At 32.4% G+C, this 22131-nt stretch overlaps 1 protein-coding gene and 1 pseudogene across 1 annotated transcript; both read left to right on the top strand.

Annotated features, from left to right (window-relative positions):
* Positions 1–5253: 5253 nt before the first annotated feature.
* Positions 5254–6254, top strand: LOC143081965 (integrase/recombinase xerD homolog; annotated as a pseudogene).
* A 5513-nt stretch (positions 6255–11767) lies between these two features.
* Positions 11768–20690, top strand: LOC143081964 (uncharacterized). The gene is made up of 6 exons (XM_076257585.1): positions 11768–12447; positions 13978–14050; positions 15089–15196; positions 15951–15998; positions 16808–17107; positions 18775–20690. The coding sequence occupies exons 1-6, from the start codon at positions 11773–11775 to the stop codon at positions 19899–19901; spliced, it is 2331 nt and encodes a 776-aa protein (XP_076113700.1). The 5' UTR covers positions 11768–11772; the 3' UTR covers positions 19902–20690.
* The last annotated feature ends 1441 nt before the right edge of the window (positions 20691–22131 follow it).

Here is a 22131-nt window from a genome sequence, read left to right as displayed (position 1 = left end):
ATAACGAAAAAAACCTAGTAACAGCAAACGCTTTCACCTAGACAATAGTTGTATGTTTCAATATGAGTTAGTGCCCCTCAATAAAGATTATGTTTATCTACTACTTGCTTCAATGTTTACGTTGATAGAAAACAGTGTAGCCCCTTATAGGGACTACGTTATTTCATGTTAAAAAAAATTGAGAAGAATGAGAAAAGAAATGTTAACATGTACGCTTAGAATTCAAATATATAGAATTTAAAAACTGTTTGATACAATTATCAATTGAAACTAATAATTACAAATCACTAAATGAAGCTGAATAATGAATTGCTCCTTACACGTCCATGGCAAAAATTATCTATGATTAAGCCTTACTCATTAAAATATCTAACGAACTCACAATAATGCTTTATGTGGCATGTTTGTAGATCTTTTTTTTTACATTTTTATACAATCATTCAGCATTTATCTACAATAGTTATATTGCATATTACACAAAAAAAAAACCACAAGACAGTGGCTTAAGGTACAATGACATATGTCATCAGCACAATTATCTAAAATTAAATGCAGTGACACCTTCAGTTTCTTGCACCATAATATTGTACTTTATTTGTTTCTTAAAAACATATCTCATACGTCTCGAACCACACAAATATTCATACAGGTAAAAGTAAGATAATGTATTAACGTGTATTTAAATAGTCTGATAAGATCAATGTTTGTAGATCTTGCATTGTTGATAATTATCTAATAAAACACTGATTCTGTCAAATTTCTCTTGAGTGTTTTGTAAGGTACAAACGCTTTTATTACACAACTAGTTATTCTGAGGTTAAAAAAAAATCGTTATTTGATAGTATGTTTGACATCCAAGCTGTCATTGAAGCCATGTAATTCAACAATTTCTTTGATTACAATCTTCAGTTACACAAACACGCAATTTATGTTGAGAAAAAAGTAAAATATCAAAAAAATATCGAACTCCGAGGAAAATTCAAAACGTTGTTGATAACACCAAGAATGATGACAGACAAAGAGGAACTCTATTGACCTTATCATATACTTCTGTCAGATTACCGGCCTATTCAAATATTTTCAAGCTTGAAAAGGTGACATATTCCAGTATTCCAGTGGTAATTCCGGTCACCTTTAATATGAAGAATAACCCTGCATTCGGCAACTCAAGGTCAAGGAGAACAGACCAATAAGAACTTTAACATAGCCAGTGAACAACTCATTGGATATTGAACATCAGAAGCAGCAATAATGTTCACGGATTGATCAATGATGGAACTCATTACCGTGTGGAGTCATGAGAAGCAATTATCTACGCCGTGCACATATAACCCGTGGTTCGACTACACAGTCCTACAGATGAGCCATTCTACCGGCAGAAATAATATCAATTATCATGGTCCTTGAGTACTGCATTACTGAAATCGTGTATAAAGGCATGCGATTTTCTCCGATACGTCAAAGTGCTCTGGGATTTCGTACTCTGAACTGAGTCGCAGACAACTTAATTGCCGTAATTTCAGAAACGACAGTAAACATGAAACATCAAAAGCTTAAAGCTCTTAAAGTTTTAGTTTCGTGTACAACAGGACATGCCTATATAACCGGTAATGACGAAGTTGAGATTTTAGCAAAGACAGGGAAGCAAAAATAAACCGCAATTGGAGAATAATGCATAACACTACTGTAACAGGACGTTATGCAGTTCATAAGAGTATAGCAAGTAAAGGACAAAGAAGATAGGAGAGAGACGGGGCATGTTAGTAAAAATACATTGACGAAACACTCAATTTAGGTATGATTTCCCAACTAAAATACATTTAGGAGATAACTATATTGTATTTTAAGCTTGGCCTTCGTTAGGTTAGATTTTACTGTCGCAAATTGAGTTTACCTAGCGACGCGTAGCGGATGTATTTTTCTTGGTGGTATTTATCGTAGTAGGGACGAAAAGGGAAGTTATTGCATAATTGAATCTATTGGGAACAGAAATCCGACGTAGTATAACATAAGCAATACTAAGTCATGCTGTAACAACTCTGTATGATAGCTTTTTGTCTTTGTCAGATTAATTTGTTGGGTTTTTTTTAAATTTTAAGTCAGTTATGTTGTATGTTTGTGGATTATGCTTTAACAGTTTTGGATACTGGACCCCACTTATTGTTACATTACCTGTTAGGTATATTTGGATTTCTCACCCATTTTTGTCAATTTAATGGAACTATATACAACTGTCAAATAAATGGGAGGTTAAGCTAGCTATAAAACCAGATTTAACCCAATATTGGTTTACGACTATATGCCTATATATTGAGTCAAGAACATGGCTGTTGTTTTTTCATTTGTTCCGTTGAATGATAGCTTTTGATTTTGCCAGTTTTTCCTTGAATTTCGATATTTTTGACATATTTTTTCCTTATACTAATTTTTTTTACAACGTCATATATGGCATTAGACAACTTATAGATATATGTATATCTATATACATTTATAAGATCCTCACATTTCAATATGATTATCATACCAGCATATGACCAATAACATTGCAATTCGATACACATGATCTTTTTGTGGAATACCAGTAATATATTGTTGATGTGAAAACCGAATGGTGTTAGGTTACCATCCGATAAAACACGACAAAGATCACAAAAGACTTGTAAATCGATTTCATACATTTTCAAAGGATAACAAAAAATAATTGATATCTACAGAGACATATAATACAAAATTGTGTTATATGTATCTGTTGATACATTATAACCTGTTTTATTTTAATGTTAAATTTCTGTTCGGAATATATTTTACAAAACGCTCGTATAGTATCAAAGTGTTTCCTTAAAGGTCATTAGACGAATATGCACAACTGTGGTGAGGTGTATCTATAAATATATTTTTCAGCGTTTCGCAGTATAGCGGAAAAATACTGTCTTAAAGTTTCTATAATATTTTGTATGGGTCAATGATGTATGATTCGATAGGTCAGGTGACCTAATGTTTTGTTATGTTAATTTGTTTTTCATGGGTTCGTGAAAAAATTGTCTAGGTGGTCATTCTAGCCGCAGACATCGTACAGTTAAAATGTCGGAGCCGGTACATCTAGATTCTTTAATTAAACAACGTGTGCAAGAAGCTGTTTCAACCGCACAGAATGATATTGTACATCACATGGACAGGATTATCAAAAGCAGTTTTGACGCTTTCCAAAAGTCGACGAACGAAAATCAACGACAATTGTCAGAAACACAACTTGCCAAGATTGAAGAAATGAATTCGGACAATTACGTGTTTAAGAGAAAGGGAAATGAAGAACAATTTAAAGTCAATTCCAAAGTTGCCAACAAGATGAAGGAAGCTAGATGTTTTCTGAGGGAAGACCCGGAGAAAACCAAACAGACCCAAAAGGCAGCACAAAGTATCAGTGAAGGTTTGGATATATTACGTCATAGACAAAAATTAGTTAAATTGGCAGATCAATCTGAGAGTGGCTGGAAAACAGTGACAGAATACGAAACTCATAGTCTGGCCGACGACTCTGAAGATGAAAAACGAATCATCAGAGCCGAAAACAAAGCTGCACGTAAAATCAAGAACGAAAAACAAAGTAAACAGCATAGATCAACCCCTTACAATACCTCTCAGTCGTCGAGATTTAATTCCAACGCACCTAGAAATAATGTTCCAGTTCAACGCCCAGGGAAATGTTATGAGTGTGGTTATCCCGGACACTGGAGGGTCGACCATCAAACTGGTGCTTTTGGTGCAACTATGCAAAGAAACAAGATTGACAAGATAAGTAAAAATGTAAATAGTTTTGATAAAACTGTAGAAAACTTTGATAGTTTTGACAAAAGCACAATTGCAAAAGATACGCATTCACTTTTGGTCAAGCTTGTTAACACATTTAAAAGTACAGTTACAAAGGTGAACTCTAACGATTTACCGGTAAAAAGGTTACGCAACGCGTACACTTATTGGCAAAGTATTAATGCAAACGACTACATTCTTAGTATTATTAGAGATGGTTACAGAATTTCGTTTTATACAGAACCTGAAAGCTGTAGTTTAAGTAACAATAAGACAGCATTTGATAATTCAGAGTTTGTTGAATCCGAGATCACTAAGTTAATAAGTCGGGGTTGTATATCTCAAGTACCCGAGTTACCTAAAGTAGTCAATCCTCTCACAGTTGCGAGGAATAAAGAAAAAATCAGACTTGTTCTTGACTGCAGGCATATAAACCCCCACTTTCGCAAATTTAGGTTCAAATATGAAGATGCTGTTGAAGCTAGTCATATGTTCGAAAAGGGGGACTATCTATTTACATACGATCTTCGATCGGCATATCATCATATTGAAATACTTGAGGATCACAAAACGTACTTAGGTTTCAGTTGGTTTCATGAACAAAATACTACATTTTTAACGTATTACCTTTTGGTATAAGTACAGCAGGATACATTTTTACTAAGGTCGTTAGATGCATTGTAAAATACTTAAGAGATCAAGGATTACAGATTATAATGTATCTTGATGATGGCATAGGCGGGGCAAGTGAAATTAGTAAGGCGAATTTCTGTAGCTTAACTGTACGTTATGCTTTAAGGTCGGCTGGTTTTTTCATTGCCGAAGAAAAGTGTAGTTGGGAACCAAGTCAATCAGTTACTTGGCTAGGTTTGGTGTGGGACATGAAAGATGGTATTGTTTATGTGACAGAAACTAGATTGAATAAGTTGAAAGATACGTTGAATGTGATCATTCACAGGTTGGGAAAAGGTGAAATAAAAGTAACAGCCAGGTTTTTGACGTCCATTATTGGACAGATTATTTCTATGCAAGTGGCAATGGGCCCAGTAGTACGGTTGCGTACAAGGAGTACTGTAAACCAACTAATTTTCGCGGATACTTTATTTCGCGTTTTACCCTTTCTAGTCCACTTCGCGGATATTTAATTTCGCGATTTTCTAATTCCCTTGATGTAATTTGATAAAGAAAGATCCAAATTTTACATATTCGCGACGAATTATTTTCGCGTAATTTGTCTACTCGCGAAAGTCGCGAAAATAAATCGCTCGCGAAAATAAGTTGGTTTACAGTATGTACGATTGTTTATTGTATAGAGCAAGTTGGAACGCTCCTGTGCTTTTGAATAGCAAAGCATTAGATGAAATTGTTTTCTGGAAGGAAAACGTAGCCATACTGAATGGCAGAGATTTTAGATATTTATTATTGTATTTGTTTTTTTAGGGATCGGGTTAAAATGTACTATTCAAAAAGAGATTTCACAGTGTGGAGCGATTTCAGAAAATTTCACTCATCTTGGTGGGAAAATGGAAGAATTTTTGTTACATTCACATAGCAGCAACACCAATAGTAAATATTTTTATTCTTTTAAACGTTGGGAACAGTTTATATCTAAAGAAGGAGGAAAATCTATTCCCGCTTCTCCAATTCACGTTGCGTTATACTTAACCCATTTACTGGATAAAGGCTCGTCTAAAAGTGTAGTGCAATCTGCCGTTTACGGGATCAAGTGGGCGCATAACATTCAAGGAATTCAAGATCCGACAACAAATTCTTTCGTTGTGAATTTAATGGAAGCTGCAAAACGACAACCACAAAGACCGAAAGTGAAAAAAGATCACATTACCATAGATGTTTTGATAAATTTATGTTCTAGGTACAAAGATTGTAATGATTAACTTGTTATACGGGATTTAACTATGATTATTTTATGTTTTGCTGGTTTTCTTCGCTATGATGAAGTAAGCAGTATTCGTTGTAAGGATATAGTTTTCAAAGATGATAATTTTTCAATCAAGATATTTAAGAGTAAAACTGATCAATATAGATAAGGTGACGAAATTGTCATTTGTAAAGGAGAGTCAATTGCCTGTCCATATTTATTATTGAAAAAGTATTTTTAATTAGCTATGAATAATTCTGAATCAGATAATTTTTTATTTAAACCAATTTTCAGATCAAAACAAGTTTCATTAATATATAAAAATAAACGGTTAAGCTATACCAGAGCTAGAGAATGTATAGTTTCTAGGTTAAAAAGTATTTGTCCTGATTTAAACATTGGTTTGCATTCTTTGAGAGCAGGTGGTGCTACTGCAGCCGCCAATTCAGACGTAAACGAACATTGTTGGAAACGACACGGTCGGTGGAAAAGCGACACTGCTAAAGATGGCTACGTGGCCGATTCACTTGATCATCGGCTTCAGGTTACGAAAAAACTTGGTTTGTGAATGTTTAGGGTTTGAATTTTATTTTTTATTATGATTTATGATTTTGACTAGTATCTTACATTGTATTCATATTGCATTTCTCACGTCCGTTCTTTGTTTTTCTAGTCTGTCTGCACGGCAAAATGCATATTTTAGTTGAGTCTAATTTAGTTGCCATAATTATTGGGTAGTTAGGACATATATTTTTCAGCGTTTCGCAGTATAGCGGAAAAATACTGTCTTAAAGTTTCTATAATATTTTGTATGGGTCAATGATGTATGATTCGATGGGTCAGGTGACCTAATGTTTTGTTATGTTAATTTGTTTTTCGCGGGTTCGTGAAAAAATTGTCTAGGTGGTCATTCTAACCGTAGACATCGTACAGTTAAAACTTCCTTTTTTTTGCATAAATAATTTTTTTTTTATATGATCATGATGGAGTACGGCATCATTACCCAGAAACGGTTCTTGCATTGCTCCGTGCGCAGGTTTCCAAACTTTATAAGTTGGTTTTTCCTGGGCGGCGAGTGTCTATTTATGACGGGTATTCATAATATGATATTTATCATTTGGAATGTTCTTGGAAGTTAATAGATATTTATTACTATTGTTGCCGGAAGTATATTTTTTGGTTCACAAACTTGTGTGTTAAATTACTTAGTATAGATACCATTACTGTGTTATATATAATGTATGCATATGTATATATGAGATTATTGTATTGTACTGAATTAAAAATTTGATTAAATGCTGGCTCCAGTCTGTCTGCACGGCAAAATGCATATTTTAGTTGAGTCTAATTTAGTGGCCAAAATTATTGGGTAGTTAGGACAAAGCCGTATCGATCTTAACACTTTATCTATCTTGGTTTTTCATTTTCTAAAATTAGATGATAATTTTGTGTAGGTTTTGGCTGCTTCATGTATGTATTTTAAAGATTTTAAGTTTTACTTTTTTCTATCGTTTATATAAAGTTTTAAATTTGAAAATAATTTGTATGAATCTTAATTGTAATGTATAATAACACAATATCTTATACCTAAACGCGTCAATATAAAATAAGTTTTGTTAGAGAGTATCAAAATAACTTCGTTCCTGTGTAATAACGGAGCGGGCTTTCGTAGAATCGATCCCCATTATTTCCCTGGAATATAATTCGTCAAATTCGAATAAAACTGTCATCATTGACATCAGTATTTAGGATATTATCTTTTGAAATTTGAAATGTTGTATTTCATTTTGTAGAGCTAAAACATGTGTTACATTCTAATACATTAAAATGAAGGTATACTCATTGGGTCATATTTTATAAAAAGATTTGATACTTTTAAGTGTTACTTGCTAGTTTCCACAATGATATATTATATTTACAACAAGTTGTTACAAAAATAGACCAAAAAACAGTTTAAGTGTAGTTTAAATGTTCTGATCGAAAAACAAAACGGTGGACGGGATATACTTGTAGGAGGAAGGAAATTAACATTCTTAACACAAGTTAAAAAAGAATTGGCAACGTAATCGCAAAAAGGGACAAAAAACCGACAGCCAAACAGTAAACGAAACACAAATCATAAGAAACTTAAGACTCAGTAACATGAACCCCATCAACAACCGGGGTAATCTCAGGAGTCTCACATATCAATAAACACTAATACAAGCAAGATACTACAAAACATGCAAAAGCAATACCATCATTGCAGAAGCATGATGGTTTGGAGGAATATCGAGAATGTATTTTGGTTTTTGCGAATACTATAAGTTATATGGTTCGCTACTGACCCCTATGGATCCATATATCGTTAGTAAAATCCATATCCCTTATGGATTTTATAAACCCTCTATGGTCCGTAGAGGACAGTAGTTAACCGTTTAACGAATTTATCGCACGCTGGACTTTATCCTGCTGCGTTTTGTTGAAAAAAAAACATGAAACACATCAACATAAATAGATGACGTCATCATTAACGCGTCATGAACCCTATATGAAATTAACTACCCCTACGGTCTCATAGGGTTTCACCACCGTTAAACCAATCACAACGTGATAATTTTCCCGCGGTGCAATAAAGGGAGTTATTTGGTAAACGTCAATGATTTAGCTACTGTCCAAAATACCTAGAGACTTGAAAATAAAATTTATCAGTTTATAGAAGGAAAGAAAAATTAATTTATATCATAAAGGGACATTTACAATGATTTAATACACTGTATATAGTTGGTGTGATAGTGACATAATGCAAAATATATAGGGTCAGTAAATTTCAACCCCATATTTAACGTTTTATGTTATAGACACAATAGGAAACTAGTTTAAATATAACATGTTTTCTCATGTGACATATACACTAGTGGCCTATCAAAGTGATCAAGTCTTCAATATAAAGTACCTACTTCCATTTATATGTACAAAAAATGCTAACACTAACAACTTGTTAGCTTTTAATGTTCTCCTGCATTACCTTTAATCATTCAATATCAATTTCTACATCAGTTGTCCGCGCGAAACGTTTCAGATTTTTCTTAAAGGCTGTGTTGTTTTCATAAAGGGACATAATACCACTACAAGCATTTAAATAAACTTCACCTACTAACCCCTTATGAAATATACACGATCTCAATGAAGCTGGTTTTAACAAATGATATTTATATGATGAGTCTTATGTAGACGAAACACGCGTCTAGCCTTATTAAACTATTATAGAAATGTATCGGAGGTAAGATATCGAATAATGTGTCTCAGTTCATATATTATAAACCTTAGTTGATAGTTAATCATGTTGTATGTTAAATTTCTGTTCTGAATACATTTTATGATAACCTTGTAGTATTTAAGCTATACTATTGAATTCGTTATAACTACAAGGTCATTTGACGAATATAACGGGTGTAACTTTAAAAAGTCCCATCGATCTTTTATCAATCTAGGTTTTGCACTTTCTAAAAATAGATTTTTAAAGGGGCACTAGCTGTCAAAATAATGTTCACCGATTTGACTCAAATTCTCATATTTGATTTATAACATATACTAAAACACATTTCCAAATTATAATAATGCTTACACAAACACGTAATTATAAATAAACAGCGACCTCGTGTAAATGTATTTTTCTATGTCGGTTTGATTGAATGTTAAAGGTTTAAGAGGACAATATTATTTTGGAATTAATAGTTATTACCTTTTGTTCATCTTCATTCCTTCAGACGTTTTGCCCTTGGGATATTTCCATGGATATTTTCTTGAACGAATTCACGAATAATATATGTGAAGTTTCATGAAAATTTAAAACTTTCGTTAACGGTTGAAACATGTATAGGACTATCAACACACCGTTTTATTTGCCAGTCGTGAATACATCGTATGCAATATTAACTAAACTCATCAACAATATTCCCGGACAACGATGCACAGTACATCTAAATTTATATTTGAATTAAAAAAAAACACCTTTTATATTCATTACTTCTAATAATTAATTCCACCAAGGGTATCACCAGCCCAATAGTCAGCACTTCTGTCATTACATTTTATCATTGATATGGTCATATTTATAAATGTACTGTTTACAAAACGTTTTAATTTTTGAAATACTAAGTTTTTTTCTACCTTAGGCATATATTGTCTTAGTAGTATTTGCCAAAACTCGGAATGTTGGTCCTCAATGCTCTTCAACTTCGTACTATATTTGGCCTTTTTAACTTTTTTGGATTCGAGCGTCACTGATGAGTCTTTTGTAGACAAAACGCGCGTCTGGCGTAAATACAAAATTTAATCCTGGTATTTATGATGAGTTTATTTTCTATTTATTTTCTCTGCATTTCTGTTTGAATTTCTGTCACTTTCCATCATTGTGTCTCATTTCTTTTCTGTAAATTTGCAAAATAATATTTTACTGCGTCGAATTCTTTTGTAATATCGAACTTATTTTATGTACTAATAAAATCAAAAAACGAAAATGAGAGAAACAAATACATCAGGTAAATATTTCTTTTATGTAAACCGTTTATGATATTACCTCCTTGTTATGTAGTATTTCATTTCAAAGATCTAAATATGCGTTGCATCTTTATTGTTACTTGTTATTTTCCATAATGGTAATGTGTTTAGAACAAATAATTCAAGATACTGAAATGGTTGGAATGGCATTTAGGGTCTAGTTTAAATTTTCTGATTGAGAAAAAAAATCAAATGGCACTAAGCAAAACACGAGACAGACAAAAATACCGAAAGTACATCCAAACTAGAAGGTCAAAATAAAATGACAACTTCATGGCAAAAAAAAAAGACCAGAAAAGATAAGCAACCGTAGATGGAACACAACAAGAAATCTAAAAACTAAGGAACACGAACCACACCAAAAACCGGAGATGTTCTCAATTCTGTGGTTGATCACAGGTGCTTCGGAAGTATAAGCAGATCACGCTCCACATTTAGAAACTGTCGTGTTGCTCATGTAGCCGGACACCCGGTTAAATGTGTAATTGGTTAGGTCTCATTCGGTGTAATTTGTAATGCATTTTATATTACTGTATATTTACTTATTTAGCGTTATATCTCATTTTTTTCATATTTTCATTTCTGTTCTCGTCCTATGAACAACAAAAAATATTTTTTTTATAAAACAATTTCCATACTCAATGACTGTACACCTTTCTTCAAAAATATTTTTATTTAACGTGTGTACATTCTTTTATTTGGCGGCATGTAGTCCAAGGTTTTTTGTCGTTTTTCTAATATTGTTTTAAAAAATATTTCACCCCTTATTTTATTTATCTTATATTTATGTCTTTTAAGCCTTTTCAATTGATAATTTCATTCTATGTTGTGATGTTACACTATTGTTTTAGTTAAGGGTGAAGATTGGTTCCAATTAAAACGTTTAAACCCGATGCATTTGTTTGAACCTGTCCTGAGTCTGGAACCTGATGTTCAATGGTTGTCGTTTGTTGATGTGGTTCATAAGTGTTTCAGATTTCCTTTTTTTATATATACAGATATATAGATTATACTGTTGGTTTTCCTTTTTTAATTGTTTTACAGTAGTCCTATTTTGGGTCTCTTTATAACTTGCTGTTTTTACCGTGAGTCGATGCTCCGAGTTGAAGGCTGTGATTTATCTTTTTTAAATGGTTTACTTTAGTGACTTCCTGTAAATAAATTTTAGAAAAAAAATATACAAACAATTAAAATCATCATTATTATTTACACCCTGCGTATACGATATTAAAATAATAAATACCTTGAATTGTAGTTGGATCAAAGAATCAGTAGAGAATAAACTATCTATGTTTTCACTAACATAATTCATTTGGTGTGTTAGATTAGATAAACAGTATTAATATGTATATTTTTTTTCAAAAGAAAGTATCACTAATGAGTTGTACTGAAAGTTTCAATATTAAATGAGAGTAATACAACGTTGTACAATGGTTATTTACTTGCACATTTCAATTATAATCTAAATCTTTACATGAAGGCTGCTGTTCTGTTTCATTTAATATGTATGTCATACCAGTATATCTATTTCAGGTTGATGTCTTATGCAAATAATGGCAGATGAAGGATTACTGTACCGGAGGTTGTGGTTCTTTTGCTATGTGAAAGTTGCTTGTATTTTGAGGTTGTTTATGGATGTTATTGTGTTGAATAATAATTCTTTGGAATCATTTTTGAATAATAATAGGCATTTTATGTATCATCTCTGGAAACCATCAGTCCGTTGTTGTTTGTGTAACAAGCAGCTTCTTGTTAGTCCACATAGAAGAAGTGTATTAACTGAGCAGCAGATGAAATCTCTTTATACTATAAATGGTATTCCAAAACCAGGACATCACACGGTTTATGGAACAGTCATCACTCAGTATTGCTTGTCTCAGATAAAAGCAATCAGTTCCAATACAACAGATAACCTAGACATAACGATGATGATTACAATCATAAGAGCGTGCTCGTCAAATTTGTACAATACCTTACAACAACATTTTGAATTGATACGAACACAAAGAAATGAACTTGCACATTGTCAAACAAACGGCACGATGTGTGAGTCTGATTTTAATAGCAAGTGGAATAACTTAGAAATAGCAATTTTGGCTATAACAAGTTACATTGACGATTCACATATGCGTTATATAGCAAACGAGATAAATCGTTTAAAAAATATGAATATTTCCAATGAAGAAATTTCAGAACAGTTGAAACGTATTATTCCAGAGGTAAAACTGTTTAAACACCATAAATATCATATGACTATGCCATCTCTTCATTGACTGTGGTCCTTCGTAACGTAATCTTATTTTCATAGATATGTATGAGACGAAGTTGGACCCTCGGTGATATATTAGTTGGAAATTTACATACAAATGTATGGGCTGGGCCATGATATTCGAATTTTATCCATAGCTTGCATTAATAATTTCTTACATAACCGTTAGAAAAAATTTTCTAATTCTCAAACTCAGCATTTGCCATTTTTGAATTACATTTTTTTATCGTAAGCTACCGTCAAATCCGTGTTGACATTTCATTAGTAACGATTCGTAATTTTTCATATTTGTGTGAATAATGCAATAGAATATAAAATAAAACAACACCTACCTCAAAACTCCATTTGGTGCAATAGTATCCGTATCGTGAGGGTTATCGTAACGAAAAACCCTTCAGATTTGGCGTTTTAATTCGTATGACGCCATGTTTTGAAATGAATTTAAAATGCGCCAAAAACATTGAGTAACTTTTGCGGGGGATTTTTATTCATTTTAAGTTTGTACAGTTCATCGAGCACTAATGCATTATTTCTTTTTCTTGTGCCATAAAATAAGGCTAAAAGCTCCGTCAACATTTTTTTTCAATTGCAATTTCTAGTGTTTGAACATACGTTACGATACACCAGTTCATATGGGAAGTAAATTGTAACAGCTATTATATCTCTGAATCTGCACTAAGTATAGATATATCGAGAATTGTATCACAGTGTTGTTTACAAAGCAACAGAAGTGCTTGATATTATAATCTACAGTGTTCACTAGCCTGTAAACACTGGATGTGAGTGCTAACTCCGTATGTACGTTTGAATGTTATCTTTAGTGTGTTCGCTCCTCTTGTTTTAGATTTTTTTGCCAGATCTTCGAAATCCTCTGATTTTATCCATGTAGTGCCATTGAAAAGAATACCACTTAACCCCATTCGTCTCAACTCGGCCGATTCCGTACCCTCATGATAGAAGGAGAGTAGCGGATTCTACCGAGGATTGCCGAATGCACTTAACCCCTACTTAATTAATCTGACTCCTTATAATTGAATATGTTGAGCACATTCGTAACTTAATTCCAACTTACGACCAATTCAAATGTTGCATACATACTAAAAGAGGTAGAATTAGTGTCAGCTATATGGTTTTTGCTATTTTGTTTTACAAAATTTAACCAAATTGCATATTTATAGCCAAATACTGTTTTCATAGTCTGCTTTAATTTTGAAACAAACCAAAATTATGCCTACTTTATTGTTGTCAAAATCGTAGATAATGCCTCTTTAATACTTTTCTTTACGCAGCTCTGATAAAAGTGTTGCACATTTGTAAAAGAATGTCATTAATAATTTGCTATTTTTTTCTTTTTTTCCTTTATTTTCCTTTTCTTTATTTAACTTCATAATTTTCTTTTAATTCCAGTGCAGATTAAATTTTGATTTCCCTGTTACTAAACTGGGTTTTAATATATATGTAATTATTTGTTTCACAACAGGGAATTCATACTATCATAAAAGAAGAGATGAAGGAAACTAATAAAAAACGAGAGGAAGACTGCATACGAATTGGTAAAATTATTGTTTTATATGTTTTGTCATCCATGTGTACATGTTGCTATATATTGTCCATCTATATCTTTTATAGAGATCTTCAGAACCAAAAAATGTATTAAATTTTCGATTTTGTAAGTATAAGATTCATATAAGATAATCAGGTCATTTTCAAAAATTACTGAAATACCTTGTAAATATTCTTACTTCCAAACAATTTAATCTGTCGAAATAATATATACACAGTATATACACAGTTTGTAAGATTTTAGTGGTATTTGATTTCTAGATTATGTTAGTTGTTATCCATTTGTTTGTTGTGTATGAGTTTTTGATTTTGCCATTTGATTTTTAGAAGTAATGATCTTGTGATGGACAATATTTTTCTTAGAAAACGTAAAAGATGTGTTGAAAATTGGCATGTTTAATAAAGGCGATATATGTGTATACCTGGTTTCTATGAAGTTAAAATAAATGTAAAAACTTTAGCAAGCGGTAAATATTGCTAAATTTGGTTGAATAGATAGGATTTGGAATTGATTTTCTGACACCCTAAGTAGGGTATGGAAAAGAACCACCTAGTTCCCGGAAAGTAAATACTACCGTACCATTTAAACAGATTTTATTTGTCAAAACTCGAACATTGTGAAGTAAAATTTGTATCTTTAATGTTATTGATTGTCTAAATCGCATTTAGGAGAAGACAAAAACAACGAGTTATGTGTCGGGGTAGAGTAACACCTTTTTTTTATTTTTCAGCTTTTATTGTCTATTATGGTGTTCAAACTAAACTATCATACATACATTTTTACAATACATGAATGACATGACATTTATTGCATTGTTAAAATTGTTATTATGCGAATAAATATTCAATCATTTACCATCTTTGGTTGATTGCAACAATTTGTGCAAGTAAATTGACATTCAATCCAGAACGTATGTCATACGGATTAAGTTTATCTATATCATATTGATACGTTGTTGCGTCAGTAAGCAAACATGTGCAGCAATACTTTAACATAGTTGAAAAGGGACTTTCTTTTTCTTTTTCAGAACAACAAATAGTAAAGTTAGGGAATATTTTATACAAAGTTCAAATGCATTTAATTGAAAAGAAAAAGAAACGAAATCGTTTACAAGGAATAATATGCTGTACTAAAAGTAAGTACCCACATAATTGACAAAATAAAAACAAAACAAAACAAACAAACAAAATAAGCGTAATGGAACTTTTTGCAATTAATTATGCTCGTGTATTATGAAAATGGGTCACAATAGTTTCAGTCACATTAAGAATGCATAGCTCTAAATGTCGATTATGGATGTACTTTTTTTTGACAGATGTTCAGACATTTTGGTTTTTATATATGATACAGGGTAAAATTTTTGCCTGGTAACACTAATTTTTTCTTTTCATATAAGACTTCAATAGCCTATAAAAAGGTCCTTGACCAAAATATAAGGAGATTCTAGATTTCTTTTTATTCGAATTAACACCCATAGTATATTAATACAAAACAAATGATAAGGTAAAAGTCAGAGTAAGCTTTTTGTCCGCCATTGAACAAATATATCGAAAACGAGCCCGAATACCTTTCAATATTTTTTTTAGCTTATTTGTTCTTAACTTGTGTTCTTCCGACTTATTGTTTCAACTATAAGCTCGAGATACCGGAATTTTTAATTTCACCAAATAAATATCTATCATTTTCCAGACAATTAAATACAATATAAAAAAGAAGATGTGGAATGATTGCCAACAGTTATTGCTAATAAAATGCAATCAAGTAATAAAGATCTTGTATTTTTCGTAGTTTTTACATTTGATTTAAGAAAGTAGAGTTTAGTGTAGTTTCTATGATGGGTTAAAAGATATAAACAATTAACTTGTTTTCTTTTGTATGGTTGATTGTAGATAACCAACCAGACTACGATAAAGAACGACCAACCACTTCAGATGACAGTAAGTGCTAAACTGATTTATATAATAATTAAAAGTATTTTTGTCGGCCGCTGTTCAACACAACATATTATGAATGCACCGATTGCAATTCTACAATGTGTTCATTGAATTTTCCACAGCATAAAATGTATGTTTATGTTCTTCTTTAAGCAAATAAGGCGACTGTCATTACTAAATAGAAAAGTACCATGCATGCTTTTGTCGTATTTTGAAAACATTTATAATTGGAGAAATCTTTTTCAAAAAGTCTTAAAATGGCATTAAACTACTTTATAATTCTTTATACATTATCATATATTATGTGTACGAGCACATGGCTGCAAGTTAGCTATGAAGGCCACCGACATGAAAAATGTGAATCAATACGAACAAGAAAACCAACGTCCTTAACATCAATTCAATACTTTTTGAGATGGATTTTCCCTATACTAGAATTTCTTTTTCATCATTTTCATTATATTATATATGCATTTTTAAATTTTTCTCCAGACCTGTTTATGAAGTGTATTTTATGAAAATCGACCGAATTTTTCCACAATGGAGAGTTCATTTATTCCGTACACATAATACAGTTGTGTGAAAGGATATACATGTATCGGTAGTTTAAATAGGCATATATATCTACAAGATATGAAAAAGAATAAGTTTTGTTATGGTATGCACTAGAATCACGTGACAAATAATTAAGCTAATACTACAAAACAATGTATACAATAACAACATATTGAAAATATTATTGTATTTTTGAAATTTATCACTTCATAATTTAGCATATTGTTTTTAAGAATTTAATTTTATCATATTATTAGACGAAATCTGCTACATAAAATGGCAAATAGAGACAACAGATGAGACAAAAGTCGAAACAGTTGTATCTGAATTGGAAAAGGCGGCTGATTACATGGACACACCGTTCAGAATTAAATTTGTTCAAATTGGTTCTATTATACTTAGAACTACAGTCAGAAGGCGTATTCTGCAAAACAACAAGGTTTTACGACGTGCAGTAAAAAAGCTTTTCAAGGAAATACATTTTTTTGGCGAAATCAACACGAAAAACAAAGCAGTGTTGAAGGTTGCTGCATTTCAAATGGACGAAGAGAAATTTGGTAAGATCATTATTTTGTTTATGTTTATGGAGCGTTAGTTGTCAAAATCACTTTTACCGATTTGTCTCAAAGTTTAATTTTTGATTTAATTAGTTATCAAAGGTACCAGGATTATAATTTAGTACGCCAGACGCGCGTTTCGTCTTCATAAGACTCATCAGTGACGCTCATTTCAAAATATTTATAAAGCTAAACAAGTACAAAGTTGAAGAGCATTGAGGATCCAAAATTCCAAAAAGTTGTGCCAAATACGGCTAAGGTAATCTATGCCTGGGATCAGAAAATCCTTAGTTTTTCGAAAAATTCAAAGTTTTGTAACAGGAAATTTATTAAAATGACCACATTATTGATATTCATGTCAACACCGAAGTGTTGACTACTGGGCTGGTGATACCCTCGGGGACGAAACGTCCACCAGCAGTGGCATCGACCCAGTGGTGTAAATAGTTATCAAAGGTACCAGGATTATAATTTAGTACGCCAGACGCGCGTTTCGTCTTAATAAGACTCTAATACAGGTTATTTTTCTGAAATTGTTTCACATTTCACAGGGGTATTATCTTATATATTTTGTATTGACATTGTATCATATATTAAAACTATTCGTTCAGTGTATGTTTATGTGTGCTACTTTGTCTTTTGATGGCGTTACGCAATCCCAATTGATATTTTATAGTGTGTATTTCTATGTTGGGATGTTACACTATTGTTTCAGAGAAGGGTGAAGGTTATGTACCATTAAACTGTTAAAACGCACTGCAATTATTTGCACCTGTCCTAAGTCAGGATTCTGATGTTCAATTGTTGTCGTTTGTTGATGTGGTTCATAAGTGTTTCTCGTTTCATGTGTTTTATCTATATATATTAAACCGTTGGCTATTCTCGTTTGAATAGTTTTACAGTAGTATTTATGGGGCCCTTTATAGCTCTAGGTTTGGTGTGAGCCAAGGCTCTACGTTGAAGACCGTACTTTAACCTATAATGATTTACTTTTATGAATTGTGACTTTGATGGAGAGTTGTCGCATTGCCACTCATTTCTCATCTTCACATATCTAGAAAATGAAAGCAACACGTTATTATTTCATGAGTATATAAAATAAACTCATCATAGATACCAGGACTAAATTTTGTATATACGCCAGACACGCGTTTCGTCTTCTAAAGACTCATCAGTGACGTTCGAATCCAAAAAAGTTAAAAAGGCCAAATAATTTTTTTTGTCTGTATATTGCTTCATCAGGCAATTATCATAAATGACATATTTAAAGTCAACATTCTTTTCCATCTTATAACTAAACACGCTTTGCACATGTGTAACCATTCTCCAGCGTATGGTCAAATTAAATGTCAAACATCATTCTGTTATAGGAGTGCAAGCCAATAATGCATCAGCAACGGTTTTTATTAATAAATTATTAATTTCTAATCAAAATGGTCACATGGTGTGCCTCAACATCTTTTTTTTTCAACTTGCAAACCATTCAGACGCATATGAACAGTAAAGATACATTTAGTTTTTATCTTTGAAAAGAGTATACCTATTATCGTTAAGGTAAGGATAAGAAGACTGTGAGACATTTTCTTTTTGTTCATTGATTTCTTCATGTTTTATAGACGAATTATTTTTCCTTTTATAATCAAACGTTCTGAACACAATCATTTCAGATTTGGATAATGGAGATGATTCGCCTAGTCCCTCAGATGAATTTGAAATGGATTCTTCTTTTGACGATGATTCAGAAGATTCAGAAAACAGTTCGAATGATTCGAGGCCAACATCAAATAATGCTGTCATGTGTTATTCCCAAAATAACCACGAGTTAAACATGGTAGAGAATTCGCAATGCCGTTCGAACAAACCGCTGCCAACATCAAATATTGCTGCTCGGTGTTATTCTCGAAACCTTCAAGAATTAAACTTGGTAGAAAATTCAGAATGCCGTTCGAACGAACCGATGCCAACATCAAATAATGCTGCTCGGCGTTATTCTCGAAACAACCAAGAGTTAAAACTGGTAGAAGATTCAAAATGCCGTTCAAATGAACTGCTTCCAACATCAAATAAGGATGATCAGTGTTATTCTAGAAATACCCACGATTTGAATTTGGTAGAAGATACAGAATGCCGTTCGAACAAACCGATGCCAACATCAAATAATGCTGCTCGGCGTTATTCTCGAAGCAACCAAGAGTTAAACCTGGTAGAAGACTCAGAATGCCGTTTGAATGAATCGCTGCCAACATCAAATAATGCTGCTCGGCGTTATTCTATAAACAACCAAGAGTTAACCCTCGTAGAAGATTCAGAATTTAGTTCTAACGAGCCGCTGCCAGCATCAAATAATACTGCTCGGAGTGATTCTCGAAACAACCAAGAGTTAACCTTGGTAGAAGATTCAAACGAACCGCTGCCAACATCAGATAATGCTGGCCGGTGTTATTCTCGAAACAACCAAGAGTTAAACCTGGTAGAAGAATCAGAATGCAGTTCGAATAAACTAGTGCCAATATCAAATAATACTGATCGGTGTTATTCTCCAAATATCTACGAGTTAAACCTAGCTCGAGCTCGAGAAAACAGTTCGAGTGCACCGCTGCCGGTATCAAATAATGATGTTCGGTGTTATTCTCGAAATATTCACGAGTTAAACCTAGCTCGAGCTCCAGAAAATAGTTCGAATACACCGCTGCCAGTATCAAATACTGCTGTTCGGTGTTATTCTCGAAATATTCACGAGTTGAACCTTGAGTATTCAGAATGTCCAGAGCAACTAGTATATGTATATAATTAAGTTTTATACAGATTAATATATAACTGAACTCGTTTTTGAATAATATCGTACGGTAATTATTGGTTTGCTGTAGATGACAAAACAGTTCATATTAACCAATTGTGTCTGTTTGTTTTGGATGCCATTTTTTGTTAAAATTACGCGGAACATTGCCCAAATAACATACAAGTGGGAGTTTTAACAAGCTATAAAACCATGTTTAACACACAATTCTTTCAGAAAAAAGACTGTACTTAATTTGCCATATGGTAATTGTTTTCCATTTTTTTTATTGTTTAACAATTAATTTTGGTATGTTTTATAGACTCGTATTTTAATTTGCCTTGAAATTTGAGATATTTTCAATATTTGTTTCATTGTTAAATCAAAGATCCTCCTGCGATTTTTCTGTAATTGATAAAATGAAATGAAATGATAAATATCACCTATAACAAAAACAGCTAACTATATGAATGACATAACTTAAACGACTCTTTAGAAAGTTTCAAATACATCGAAATTAGAGAAGAGGCCTAGAGGGTACATCAAATCATAAGTCTAACAAGGACGGCCAGCGAACTGTTCAAACGAGGACAGACAAAAGGACAAACAATAGTTGTGTATCGGTTACCGGATAGTTCACGAATCAAAATTCAAATGTGTTTCGTCCCCATTTTTCTACATTTTCTACGTTTTAATTTTCTTAAAAATAATTACGATGTCTCAAATTTGAATAAACCTTAACCAATTATAAACTAACAAATTGGCATGTCAAATCATTCGAACTTAGATGAATGTTTGAAATTAAGATAAGTGTACATAATCTGAGTATTCATGTACTAATGTTGATTTATCACATTAATGCATAAGAAATAAAAAACAAAGTTATACTTTTAACATGCATAATAAATAAAAAAATATTGCTTCTTGCCTTTTACTGTTTATATTTCGAATCAACACATCGCAAAACAAAACAGTTACATTTTGTGTACTAGGTTGTGTTCTGTTGATCAATTGCGTCGGTAGCCTGTTATACTGGTGTTATGCCCCACATTTACTTATAAGCTGAATACACTGACATGTGTTCCTATAATGGAACAGTCAATTGTTGGGCCTTTCATACCTTGCTGTTCGTTGTTAGCCAAGGCTCCGTGTTTGATACCATACTTTGACCTATAATGGTTTAGTTTTACAAATTGTGACTTGGAAGGAAAGTTGTCTCATTGGCACTCATACAACATCTTCTTTTATCTATATGAAATCCATATTTCCTTACAATTGTATTGCAGAAACAAAAATACTTATTACAATGAAAAAGTATATTTTGTGAAGAAATCCTTTTTTGATGAATATGTCCTGTTTTTGTAATGAACAGTCCTGTTTTCTTCTTCAAAGCATTCAGATTTATATAAGTAAATAGTTTTTTTATATAAGGATTTGTTTTGTTTCAGAACACAAAGAAACACAGCAACTACTTTAAACGATTTTGATAACGCTGCATTCCCACGAATATAATTAAAAAAGTATCTCTTTGCAAAGGTTATTTTGTTTTAACTTATAAATTTTAACAAGTACATTGATGCCATTGAAAAGGGAATAGGAATAAGAAAATAGGGATTTAGAAATATTCCGAGAAGTAAGACCCATATAACATAAACAGATGAGACAGAAAAGTTAATATAAATATACTACAGCTTTTAGGATTGACATCGAATATACTGCAGCAGAAACTGCTTAAACTTGACAGAATACATTAATTTTACGTATGGATATGCCTACAACAATTGATAGAAAAGCATTAGAAATTAAAGCATGATTAATGCCGATAGAGCTTAGGTTTAAACAAATAGCAATAGAAGATATAGCTCAGATTAAATCTATAGCCGACAAAGAACCAATCAAACAACAACTTGTGAGGTATGAAAAGTATGCCATCTATGATAAATGTCCCAGACCAACGGTCAAAGCCTTAGCAATATACTAAAACAAACACGTTATAATGCCTTCGACAGGCTTTTCTGGATTAACCTTCATCAGGAACGCTCCAATTCGAAATTTTAAAAGGATGAAGAGCTATTAATCATATATAACATGAAAAAAGCCAAATCCATCTCAGGCCAATTAAGCAGCAGATATAGACCCGCGCTATGCCTATAGGTATATGGCACAAATAGATCCTATCTCGATATAGTAGCAATTATCGCAACCATTGAGAAATGCATATCAAAACATGTACAACGCCAAACAGATT

The sequence above is a fragment of the Mytilus galloprovincialis genome, chromosome 7, assembly GCF_965363235.1.
Source record: "Mytilus galloprovincialis chromosome 7, xbMytGall1.hap1.1, whole genome shotgun sequence".
NCBI lineage: Eukaryota > Metazoa > Mollusca > Bivalvia > Mytilida > Mytilidae > Mytilus > Mytilus galloprovincialis.
This window is presented reverse-complemented; position numbering and strand designations above follow the sequence as displayed.

Excerpts from the sequence above, each read along its gene's own strand:
- LOC143081964 (XM_076257585.1), top strand. The coding sequence starts at position 11,773 with ATGCAAATAATGGCAGATGAAGGATTACTGTACCGGAGGTTGTGGTTC. Across the intron at positions 12,448-13,977 it reads TGAAACGTATTATTCCAGAG|GGAATTCATACTATCATAAA; the intron begins GTAAAACTGTTT and ends GTTTCACAACAG. Across the intron at positions 15,197-15,950 it reads AATAATATGCTGTACTAAAA|ATAACCAACCAGACTACGAT; the intron begins GTAAGTACCCAC and ends GGTTGATTGTAG.